Source organism: Polypterus senegalus, chromosome 9, assembly GCF_016835505.1.
Source record: "Polypterus senegalus isolate Bchr_013 chromosome 9, ASM1683550v1, whole genome shotgun sequence".
NCBI lineage: Eukaryota > Metazoa > Chordata > Cladistia > Polypteriformes > Polypteridae > Polypterus > Polypterus senegalus.
Genome location: NC_053162.1, coordinates 126,029,719 through 126,042,031, shown reverse-complemented (window position 1 = coordinate 126,042,031; position 12,313 = coordinate 126,029,719). Strand labels below are relative to the sequence as shown.

The 12,313-nt window shown below is 37.5% G+C and overlaps 1 protein-coding gene across 2 annotated transcripts in view; it reads right to left on the bottom strand.

Moving 5' to 3' along the window:
* The window catches only part of LOC120535737 (complement C1s subcomponent-like), a 36,375-nt gene that overhangs the window by 18,675 nt on the left and 5,387 nt on the right, over positions 1 to 12,313 (bottom strand). The window contains exons 3-8 of one of the 2 annotated variants that reach the window (XM_039763764.1): positions 9,959 to 10,136; positions 6,559 to 6,675; positions 6,272 to 6,453; positions 3,387 to 3,537; positions 3,180 to 3,302; positions 2,352 to 2,470 (exon numbers count right to left, since the gene is read on the bottom strand). In XM_039763764.1, the coding sequence (XP_039619698.1) occupies positions 2,352 to 2,470; positions 3,180 to 3,302; positions 3,387 to 3,537; positions 6,272 to 6,453; positions 6,559 to 6,675; positions 9,959 to 10,136 (870 nt within the window). The remainder of the gene's footprint in view (positions 1 to 2,351; positions 2,471 to 3,179; positions 3,303 to 3,386; positions 3,538 to 6,271; positions 6,454 to 6,558; positions 6,676 to 9,958; positions 10,137 to 12,313) is intronic. The other variant, XM_039763765.1, reaches the window with a different exon arrangement.

Sequence of the window (12,313 nt, the reverse complement as noted above, 5' to 3'; positions counted from 1 at the left end):
TAGTTACAGAGCCCCTAAACTGTGGAATGGTCTGCCTGCTACAATAAGAGATGCCCCTTCAGTCTCAGCTTTTAAATCCCGGCTAAAGACTCACTACTTCAGTTTAGCATATTCTGACTAGAGCTGCTGATCTACTGTACATACTGCATCTATGTTGTTGGTCATTGGCACTAAAGCATTATTAACATGATAGTTATAATTTGATACTAACCCTCACCTATTCTGTTTCTCTTCTTGGTACTCAAATGTGGCACTTGGTGCAATGGCCCACCTGCCAAGTTGTTGTGCCTGCTTATGGTAAAGTCATCCCTGATGGAGGATCGCTGGAATCATGGGAAAGAGAGGTCCTTTCATCGGATTGGCTGGCCCAGGACTGTTTCAGCTGTGGAATGGCCAAATGGGGGAGGCAGCTTGATGGATGAGGTCTCCAGGATTATAAACAAATCCAAATCATGTTATGTGATGTCATCCATTGTTAAATTCTGCTACGTACTTCTAAAATTTTTATTTTTATACTGTATTGAGGATTTGTTCTGTTCTGTGTATTGTATTGTATTGACCCCCCTTCTTTTTGACATGCCCAACCTACCTGGAAAGGGGTCTCTCTTTAAACTGCCTTTCCTGAGGTTTCTTCCATTTTTTCCCCACTGGGGTTTTTTTGGGAGTTATTCCTTGTCTTCTTAGAGAGTCAAGGCTGGGGAGCTGTCAAGAGGCAGGGCCTGTTAAAGCCCATTGCGGCACTCCTTGTGTGATTTTGGGCTATACAAAAATAAATTGTATTGTATTGTAGAGTCAAGGGAGAAGCTTTAGGGTAACTACAGTATAACGATCCTTCTAATTTCCACATTATTTACTTATCTTATTTAATCTGCTGAAAATGTAAAGCTTTCATCAGGCTGCATTTGTGTGTTTGTGTGGTGCCTACTTGTTTCTTTTTTTGTGCATTTTTTTTGTATACCCCACTCCCATATATCCTTGATAGGCATGTGACAATACACTAAATCTAAATACAGACTTCACAACACAATACTCCCACAATACATTGTATCCTCATAAAATGTAACAAAAATACAATAAAAACAAAATACTTTATTTATGGAAAAAAAGAGCTTCAAAACAATAAAACCAAAAATAGGCATTAAAAACAATATACAAAGTACATGTGTGAACTGATCGCTGATTCTGTTTGACTCACTCAAAAGATATTTTTGTTCAGTTCTGCCATTGCAAAATTAAATGTGAAATGAAGCTTGGCTGTTTCCCTCATCCTGTATTTTTCTCAATCTTGGCACTTTGAAACTCTGTCATGCCTTTTTTAGGCAAATTAAAGAAAGAATTTACGTGTTTGACCCCTTAGTAACATTTCCATCCATCCATCCATTATCCAACCCGCTATATCCTAACTACAGGGTCACGGGGGTCTGCTGAAGCCAATCCCAGCCAACACAGGGCGCAAGGCAGGAAACAAACCCTGGGTAGGGCGCCAGCCCACAGCAGTAGTAACATTTCAGAAATAAAGAAATCTTTACAAAATGATGTAATCAATAAATACACAATACGACATGCGAAAATCATGCACTGACATGTAGCTTTGAAATGTGCCATTTTGATTCTCACACGATTGCAGTGCATAATATTCCACTTAATCTTATATTTAGTTTAGTGATGTTGCCTGTCAGGCCTTTTTTTATAAACAGTTTGCCTTACGTGTCACCCTGTTGTAATGACACTGATTATTAGTGTCCGGGAATGTAGTCTGAGTCATTTTCTGACTATTTATTTTTATTTTTATGGTTTATTGATACTTTAGTGTAGTTTTTTCATTGTCTTGTTTTAAGGTAATATTGCACAAAGAGCCCCACTTCATTATAATATAATAATTAAAAGTTTATGATTTGTGAGTTTCAAAAGATTCTTTTATCATAAACCAAGCAAATTGAAAACAAAAAACATGGAACAATTCAGGCTCATAAAACAGTTATCAAAAAGGCATTGCTATCTGGAATAGCGTGTGTTTGCTATTTTGAAAAATCAATGTAAACTTGTTAGTGCAGAGTCTTACCCTCGATTTGTAAAACTTCTGGGACAAACTGTTTCTCTAATATCTGTTTAGAATTCGATCAGTTATCTTTTACAAAACTTCTTTTCTAAGTAGGCAGTTCTACCCAAGTATTTCATATTGTATTTCATCCATCCTTGAACATACGCACTAGTCCTTTTGACCACGGAGATTTTATGTGTCCTGTCTAACTATAATATTGATTCATTTCTTTATTGCACACTATTGTACTAATGGTGATGTTCTAAATACAAGAAGTGAGAAATTAATGGAATATTTCAACAAAACTTACAAGTCGAGCTTCAAACCCCTCTTCACAACGTACAAGGATCTGTAACCCCGTCTTATATTCTTTTGTTGATGGTTCACTCAAACTGTGTGGCACAACATGAGTAGGACAGGGCACTTGAGCTTTATTGAAAAAAATTTAAAATGAAACAACAAAACATCAAGCAGCACTCATTATATAATCTGTGAGGCACAGTTAACCAGTGGTAGCATTTCTAATCAGAATACCCTCAAGTTATCCATTCATCTATTACCCAACCCGCTACATCCTAACTACCCGGTCACGGGGGTCTGCTGGAGCAAGTCCCAGCCAACACAGGGCGCAAGGCAGGAAACAAACCCCAGGCAGGGCACACACACACACACACACACACCAAGCACACACTAGGGACAGTTTAGGATCGCCAATGCACCTAAACTGCATGTCTTTGGACTGTGGGTGGAAACCGGAGCACCCGGAGGAAACCCATGCAGACATGGGGAGAACATGCCAGCTCCACGCAGGGAGGGCCCGGGAAGTGAACCAGGGTCTCCTAACTGCGAGGTGGCAGTACTACCCACAACAAACAACTAAAATTAAATATTCTTAGAACATAATGTCTTTCTATGAGTCTGAATGGCAGATTCAAAATTAATCATTTTATGTTTAATTAAAATCAAGACTTTATTAGCCTTTGGTAATTTATTAACAGGTCACATCTCTAAAGTGGTCATAATGTACAAAATGGAAGCAAATCTGGAAAACATTAAGAAGTCTACAGTTTAGCTTTACAGCAATGTAAGCAAAAAGAAATGATATATTCATTTTTCAAATATTCAAATGCATACTTACCTTGACATGTACTTCCATCATCTAGCAAAAGTTGCCCAGGTGGACATATGCATCGGAAACCTCCAATTTCATTGACACATATATGAAAGCAGGGTGACTCCAACTGCTCACATTCATTAATATCTGCAGACATCAAACTTAATTAATAACCATTTCAGTGGTTAGAAAACATTTGTTGCCACTATTAGGCTGATCCTAGTGGCTCACCTTCAGCCTTATAGTGTGCAAGGAACCCTGTGTGCCTTCTTTTATTTGTTCCCCTAGATATAAAATTGAGTTCAGCAGAATTTGACTTGATCTGGATGTCTGTTTTTTTGGTTCCACAAAGTGCTGAAATGAGTTTGCCTTCCTGTAAGACCTGATTAGTGCAAAAGGAACATGATTATCATTTTTTCATTCCCATAATCTTGATCACGCACTTTATTAAGGTATTGATGACTGTTTCTCTTTACGTATGCAGTACTGTATATCTCATGTGATGGCCCACTTCAATAGTGATATATATTGCATAAGCTGAGTCATTGAGCAACGATAAATGATCTAACTATACAAAAATAAATCTAAACCATATCTAATTCTAGATGTACTTAAAACAAGAAATAACGGATTAACTTAAAGAACTGTTTTGCCCACTCCTCTTACTAACTACAATAGAGATTAGTCAAATGATTAAAAAAAAATGCATGTTTTAGCCTTGAACAGATTAGCAGGCCAATCCTGAAAGGGGTCAAAATTACTTTAAGTTGATCACTAAGGTTATGATATTTTGAACAACTGCCTTGCTAACTGATTTCCACTTTATTCTGCCACTTCAGGAAACTGACACTAAGAATGACCAAGCACTACCTTATTTCAGCCACAACAACAAACAATTAAAATTGTATCATTTTCCTACACCTTTACCAGCTGTTTCTTGGACTACTATGGTTCGCTTTTTAATGATCATGCTGCATGAACAGGTTACTACAGGATTAAAATGTTTATGCCAAATTCATGACCTTAAACCAAATACTGTAACCATGTTACTCATCAGCTCACTTCTTTACACTGGCTACCTCACCAATCCTGAAAGATCCTCACACAGTAAAGTTGTTTGTTTCCTCTTTCCATAATACCTGCCTCTGTGACTTACTCCATATAAACACGTTACATTCCTTCCCAGCAAAACTACTGACTCTGTAAGACTTCAAATTTTGAGATGTCTACCGTGATTTTCTTTTATTTCATCTTGTTTAAGTAGACTGCGGTGGGCTGGTGCCCTGCCCGGGGTTTGTTTCCTGCCTTGCGCCCTGTGTTGGCTGGGATTAGCTCCAGCAGACCCCCGTGACCCTGTAGTTAGGATATAGCGGGTTGGATAGTGAATGGATGGATGTTTAAGTAGAGGAAAATAGAAAAAAGAAACAGAAAAAAGTAAAATGGTATGCTTATTTTATGGTAAATAGCAAAAAGTAATCAATCTCTTTAATTTTGGTACAAAGAGGCTATTATAACTTTCAAGGACATTTATGAAAAAAGAAAAAACAAAATAAGCATGAGGAGCCTTTTCTGCTGCTGCTGCTGCATACCAACCATCATTTAAGCTCAGAAAACATAGCTGTTGATTCATTTCTTTCTCAAGCAAAATTGCATTTAGTAGCTAAAAATTGTTTTAACAAAAGTGTGCAGACCAGAAGATAAGCCTGAACAGATAAATTTAGCTCATGCTATCCTAGTAAGAAATTAGCCTACACTTGTCCACTATAAGGCTGTTTAAATGAAAGGAGGACACGGAGAGCTGTGAAAAGAGAGCATTTTCCAATTAAGAATACTTGTAAATTACTGTAATCTAGAATACAGTGAGGTAATGTTAAAACTATATAATTGATTTTAGTATATGTTTTGTGAAAGGCAGAAATAAATTGCTGACTCCTGGGACTGAACCAATGCTGGACAACAAAATAGTTTATTTCTCAGTGTCTGGAATTAGCAGAACTCTATAAATAGATATGAGTAGGCTAATTAAAATGCATCTTTAAGCCTTGTGTATTTTAATTTTAATTAAATTTATTTAATTAATTAATATTAAAAACAGAATTACAGAAAAATACAAATCTCTTTAAACTGTTAAGTTTGTCTAACATTTATACAGGATACCAATGTGGCACATTGTTTAATGCTACTGCATCACCAGTACAGGAATATGGCTTTGAATTCTAACCAGTAGAGCTGTTACGCATTATGATCGAGAACATAGTGTAAGGCAAAGCTAGAGCTGCTGTCTAGCATTAAAGAGCCCAGGGTTTGCTTCCCGGAACACTTTGTTTTGGGGCAGAGTGGTGGCTCTGCGGCTGAGGATCTGCACCGGTATTTGGAAAGTTGCCAGTTTAAATCCTGTTTCTGCCAGAAAGGATCTTACTCTGTTGAGCCCTTGAACAAGGCCCTTAAGCTTGGGCAATGTACAGTGGCTGACTCTGTGCTCTAACTCCAAAAGGTCCAAAACACAATTTCCCCTTGGGGATTAATAAAGTATATCAAATCAAAATGTTGTTATTATTATTTTTTTCACTTCAGCTAAATTTTTTGTGCGGCTCTGTTGTGGTGGTTACTTGGAGGCCTTATACATTAGGGAAGATTAATACAGGGATTTTATTTTGTTTTAATAATTCAACTACAGGTTAAAAAATGAACAAGGCTAAGCAAATGTAACAAGTTCATAGTCTTCCTTTATGTTAATATATCAGCCGGATTTTTTAGTGCACCCACTGGAATCTTCAGTATAATTCAAAAACCTAAACTGTATCACTTAGAAAATGTCAGTTGGCCTGAAGTGAAATATAAGTTTTCTAGTGCTAGGGGATTTAAAGTTAAAATACTTTTCAATTCTTTTATTACATCTTACCTGAATTATATCTTATTTCATCTTCCTGCTCTTCAAATCATGTACCACTAATGTCAACTCACCAATCTATCTGGCTCTGAAATCTTATCAGTTCACAATTTTTGTCTTTATCAAAAACATATAATGGTGATTATATTTGATTTTCTCAAAGTAAGTGTCAGTACTACATTAAATAAAACCTATCATTGCTCCTGTTGTTGCCATGAATGACTACCTGCAAAACATCCTGGGTGCAGTTTTCAGACTCATCTATGTCCATATGTGTGACGGATATTGTTATGTAGAAGCCATGTAGAACAGTAATGTTCACTGCATACTTTGAACCACCTGGATATGGTCTGGGGAAGTCAGGAGAAAACAGCTGCCCATGTAATATGGATTTGGAATGATCTATGACTTCAGATTAAAAGAGAAAGAAATGAAAAGTTAGAAAATAAAGAACATGATTAAAAGTACACTTATTTGAAAACAATAGCCTTCAGTGGTCTAATAATAACATACCTTCACATGAAACCTTGTCATTTTTAATACGGTATCCAAGTGGACAGTGGCAAGTAAATCCTCCAATAGTGTTTGTGCAAAAATAAGAGCATGGATTGGTCTGGCATTCATCAATATCTGTAGAAATTGAAAAGAACAGATCTGGGGCCTCATGTATAAACGGTGCGTACGCACAGAAATGCTGCGTAAGAACTTTTCCACGTTCAAATCGCGATGTATAAAACCTACACTTGGCGGAAAGCCACGCACTTTTCCACGGTACCTCATAACTTGTCGTACGCAAGTTCTCCACTCGGTTTTGCAGACTGGCGGCACCCAGCGTCAAAGCAGTGCTACTGTTCCTGTGTGATTACACCTTATTTTCCTGAAGAGGCTTTATAAATACACTGAAACTAACCGTATATTGTTTATTAGTGTAATGCATCTGATTGTAATTAACTTGTAACAATATAATGGTCCAGGGAATAGCCATAGTATTCCAAATACCATAACTGCTTTAGCATTGTTACTCTCACTGCACCTTCTTCTTCTTTCAGCTCCTCCCATTAGGAGATACCACAGCGGATCATCTTTTTCCATATTACTCTCACTGCACCACTCGGAGTATTCATATCACTGTATCTGAGTGTGAATCACAGCAGCAGCTGATCGGAAAGAGAATTATGGGTATACAGCTTCAAGCACACGCTGTCTCAGCCGCAGCAAAACGTTTCAAAGCCTTTCCTGTACGGACCTCGCGGTTCAGAAACAGTTTCATCCCAAGAACTTTAAACGCACTTAATCAATTGCTCCTTGTAGAACTGTTTGTAGTCTACTTATAAGTACAATCACCCCAATGTAAACTTGCACTACAGTTATAATATTGCACAACTTGAGCCACTTTATAAAGCGCGTATTTACATATGATGATGATATCATTTTTACGATGAAATGCAGCAAAATATGTTTATTATATTATACAAATAAAACTTTAACTTCATTTAAATAATCTATATTCTTCACTGGGACTGCCGTGAATGATAGAATAATTAAACATGTACTACGAAGATATTTCCATGTTCCTTAAACGTTCTGAAGAATCGGCACTCTAAGCTTACAGATGGCTTAACTTCTATTACATAGCTGATTGTGTGGCGATCGGTTACTTGGACAAAGAAAAGCAAGGACTGCAGGGGTGGCTACACCAATATATATTGAATATAAAACAGAAAGAGAAAATAACAATACAGCAAAAAATGCAGCGACAAATTTCGGCAAAAGTTAAATGCTTGTGTCATGAGCACGAGGCGGCTATGCAGTGTCCGCAACGGACATGGCCATCCACCGTGCATAAGCTATCTTACTGACATTGGCGGGCGAAGGAGCCACTGATTCTTCCTTTGCCCAGGGCCACCACAAGCCTAGAGCCGTCCCTGAGTACTGCTGCAATAAATTATTTCGTCGAAGGTTGCACACAATCACTGCGCCGTGAAACCCATGTTTAAAAACGTGCTTTAACTCCTATCATCATGAAAATGATATCATGTATACAGTTCAGTATTTTAGTTATTCAGAGAGCTGTAATATCACGAATGTAATGGATTCTGTTTCCAGTTTGAGAAAGAGAGCCGGTTTAAGAAGCAAGTAGTGATTTACACACATAGAGCACATAGAAGATCACATACAAAACAAAGCATTTAACATGCTACTTTAATTAAGATGTGATTTGAGAAACTGGTTAATTAAATGATTTTAAGATGAAGTTTATGATGTTCTACTTTAATGATAAAATAAACTACATGATTAAAGTGGAAATTTCGAGATTGAAGTTGACATTTCGTGCTTTTTCCCTGCTGTGTGCCTTTTTTTTTCTCTGTACCATAATAAGCTTTCATATGACACTCAGACAGTGGGCTACAACTCGCCTTTTCACAGCGACTTTGATATGTGACTTCTTTTTTATTTCCGGCACTGTGCGATTTTGTGAACGTGAGCTTTCAAGTTTCTCCAACACGCTATGTCACTCGATCAACTTCCTTTTGTTGATTTTACCATGGTTTAATTAAACAAATAGTATGTTTTTCCTTTGCCTCCACTTGGTATTCGCTGAAATTCTTATATTTTCCCCCGTGCTTTTCCCATTGTCTTTTCACAGAAGGCTGAGCTTAAGGGCGATTTATATTCATTTGCATATTCAAAGAGGCGTAATTCTGGGAGGAGCTGGGGCGTTACATAAAGCACGTGCACAAGCGTTACTTTTCACGCTGATCGGGATTCATGTAGCGGAAGAACGTGGAAGTTGGAGTACGCACAGATTCCTGCATCTGAATTTTTCTGTGCGTAAGCACATTCCGGCTTTTGTGCTTACGCCATATTATAGTGCGAGTTATACGCACGGCGTTATACATGAGGCTCCTGGTCATTTTTATGTTAAAGACAACTATCCTTAAAATGAAGCACTGGTTTTCTTTTTCAAAACTGGAAAAAATGTCAAGTAAAATGGTCTTTAACAGTCTTTCTAAAATCTCTCTTCAGCTGTCAGACACAGAGCACAAATCTACAAGCATTCAGCTACAGTATCCTTTGTCTGAAATTTTGCTTCTTATTTTTTAGCTGCTCTTTATAAGCCTTCATACATACTGCATTTTACATTGTTTTAGTTTTTCTCTTTTCCACATTTCAAATATATAATACTGCTTTTATTTTCTGCTGCTTTAGTGGATGCTGTGTATAGAATGCCATATAAATGGGTCTGCCTATTGCATTTTTCTACTGTGTGCTCCCATTTTCCAGCCAGTATGTTTACTTCTTTTTAAAGTTAACTCCTTTACTAAATGAAAATTCATGACAGTATATTCGTGAAGAACAAATTAACAGTGAAACTACTGTAATTGTTTTCCAAAATTAAGAATACAATTCAATGCAAAATAAACAATAGCCAATATTCTCCCTCAATTGATCAGTGGTTTTTGTAGATAATGCTTCACCTGTAATACATATTTATACAATATGCAACACTGAATTGAACTATCCACCTTAGTACAGCACAATTTCCGATTTACTAGAATTGTTTTCTGTTTAATAACTATTATGGAAATTTGTTTAAAGATAATTAGGAATGAATTAGATTAATTTCTTTTTGTAACAGAATGAAGGAGATATTACATATAAATACAAGATACATATTGCAATCTTAAGTTTCTATAATATTTCCTTTCCTATAGATACCTTGTATAATACTGTATCTGCAATTTATTCTAAATTAATTTATCTCATCATTAATTGCCAAAAAGACATCAGAAAAGCAATATAAAACATATATTCTTAAAGCTATTACATTGCAACAAAAAATCTACAAGAAACATATAGTATATTTAACAAGTATAATATTCTTGCTTTTTGTGTGCAGCACCCAATTTACCTTTGCCAAAATAATGAGCCAGAAAGCTGACATCATTCCCTTTTGAGAGCCTGGGTGACCTCAGTTCCAGGTTGGTCATGTTGGTATTAAGTGTTATAGAAAAACCTTTCTGATTGCTGGAGCTTGACATATTTGTGCTGCAGACAAACAACGACTCATCTGTATTTCCTGGAAATATCTGCAATAAAAAATGAATACTATTAGTCTAGCATTTATAGGTCCATCCATCCCGCTATATCCTAACTACAGGGTCACGGGGATCTGCTGGAGCCAATCCCAGCCAACACAGGGCGCAAGGCAGGAACAAACTCTGGGCAGGGCGCCAGCCCACCACAGGGCACACACCCGCACACACACGGAAGCAAACCTGGGTCTCCTTACTGCGAGGCAGAAGCGCTACCACTGCACCAACCTGCCGCTCATTATGTGTATCTCCTCATTCAAATCATATATTCTGTCTGCGTAAAGTTTTGAAGTGTACTAAAATATGTTGTTTTACCAATAATGACCATTGTAAAAGGACATTTATCTTATTCAGTATACTCAGAAGTGTAACTTAACCTTTTACTTGTAGTTGAGAGGCATGTGTTGTTTTCTGTTTCATGTCTTCTGGTCATTACAACAAGAATTCTGTATTTACAGATAAGACTTCACAAGAAACCTTCTTAAAGATCACTTTGTTTACATTCTTTAAATTGTTTTTTTAAGGACACTTTTAAATACAAATTATTCTAATAAACATGTCAATCATCATTCCTATGCCATAAGAAAGCCTGCTGATTGGTTTGTGATATCTAATTTGCTTATTATTGTTCTAATGTGGGGGTGGCACAGTGGCACAGTGGGTAGCGCTGCTGCCTCGCAGTTAGGAGACCTGGGTTTGCTTTCCGGGTCCTCCCTGTGTGAGTTTCCTCTGGGTGCTCCGGTTTCCTCCCACAGTCCAAAGACATGCAGGTTAGGTGCATTAGCGATTCTAAATTGTCCCTAATGTGTGCTTGGTGTGTCTGTGTGTGTGCCCTGCGGTGGGCTGGTGCCCTGCCCAGGGTTTGTTTCCTGCCTTGCGCACTGTGTTGGCTGGGATTGGCTCCAGCAGACCACCGTCACTCTGTAGTTAGGATATTGCGGGTTGGATAATGGATGGATGGATGTTCTAATGTGATAAAAGTAATGGCTAAGATTATTTACATAAAGTCGTTGGTACTATTGCAGTACTGCTACCTTCCACATGACCATGTTTATGAATAAAATGCTTTTTCATTTAAAAAGCACTAAACAAATAGTGAAGCTAATTTTTTCCAGCCATCCCACTGTGTGAGGCAGGGCATGGGCATAATTCTTATGGTATATGAGATATACAGTACAAAATAAAAATACCTTTCTTACAAGGACTCTAACTTGGTACTCCAAGTAGTAACCCATGCAGATGTTTCATTTCATGCAACATCTCATGCAGAACTGAATTTACAGTGAAGCATGGTGTTCTTCATGCATTAATTCTGCATCTGTCTATCTGTCATTAACTATTTATAAATAAATAAGGATTGTTAATAAAAATTAAAAACAATCACAGAGCTCATTTCCTGTCACATGTGGGCCTTTTGTTGAGCTGCCAGTTGAGTGCTGTGCTTGTTCTACTTGTACAAACTTTGCAATCACAGTCCAAGAGATCCACTGTAGACAGAGAAAAACCTCAAAGCTCAACTACGCATGGAGCGCGCATATCATCAAACATATTTGCAGGAACCAAGAAATTGGAAGGGACAGTTGAACGGTAATGGTCAGCCTGGCAGGGAGCAGGCGACTTTTTGTGTCGTTATTTCTCATGTGTAGAAAACATAGTAATGTGCATGACAATGCATTTTGGTGTGTCTTCTTGTTACAAATATGCAGCATGTCACATTTTTTAAAAACACACTGTGCTCCAACATAGTAATGTTAATAAGAGGAATAAATAAAATGAGTTTACTGGTGACCCGGGGCCTCATGTATAACGCCGTGCGTAGAACTCGCACTATAACATGGCGTAAGCACAAAAGCCGAAATGTGCTTACGCACAGAAAAATCCAGATGCAGGAATCTGTGCGTACTCCAACTTCCACGTTCTTTCGTTACATAAATCCCGATCAGCGTGAAAACTAACGCACGTGCACGCGCATTTTGTAACGCCCCAAATCCTCCCAGAATTACGCCTATTTGAATATGCAAATAAATATAAATCGCCCTTAAGCGCAGCCTTCTGTGAAAAGACAATGGGAAAAGCACGGGGAAAATATAAGAATTTCAGCGAATACCAAGTGGAGGCAAAGGAAAAACATACTATTTGTTCAAATAAACCGTGGTATAATCAACAAAATG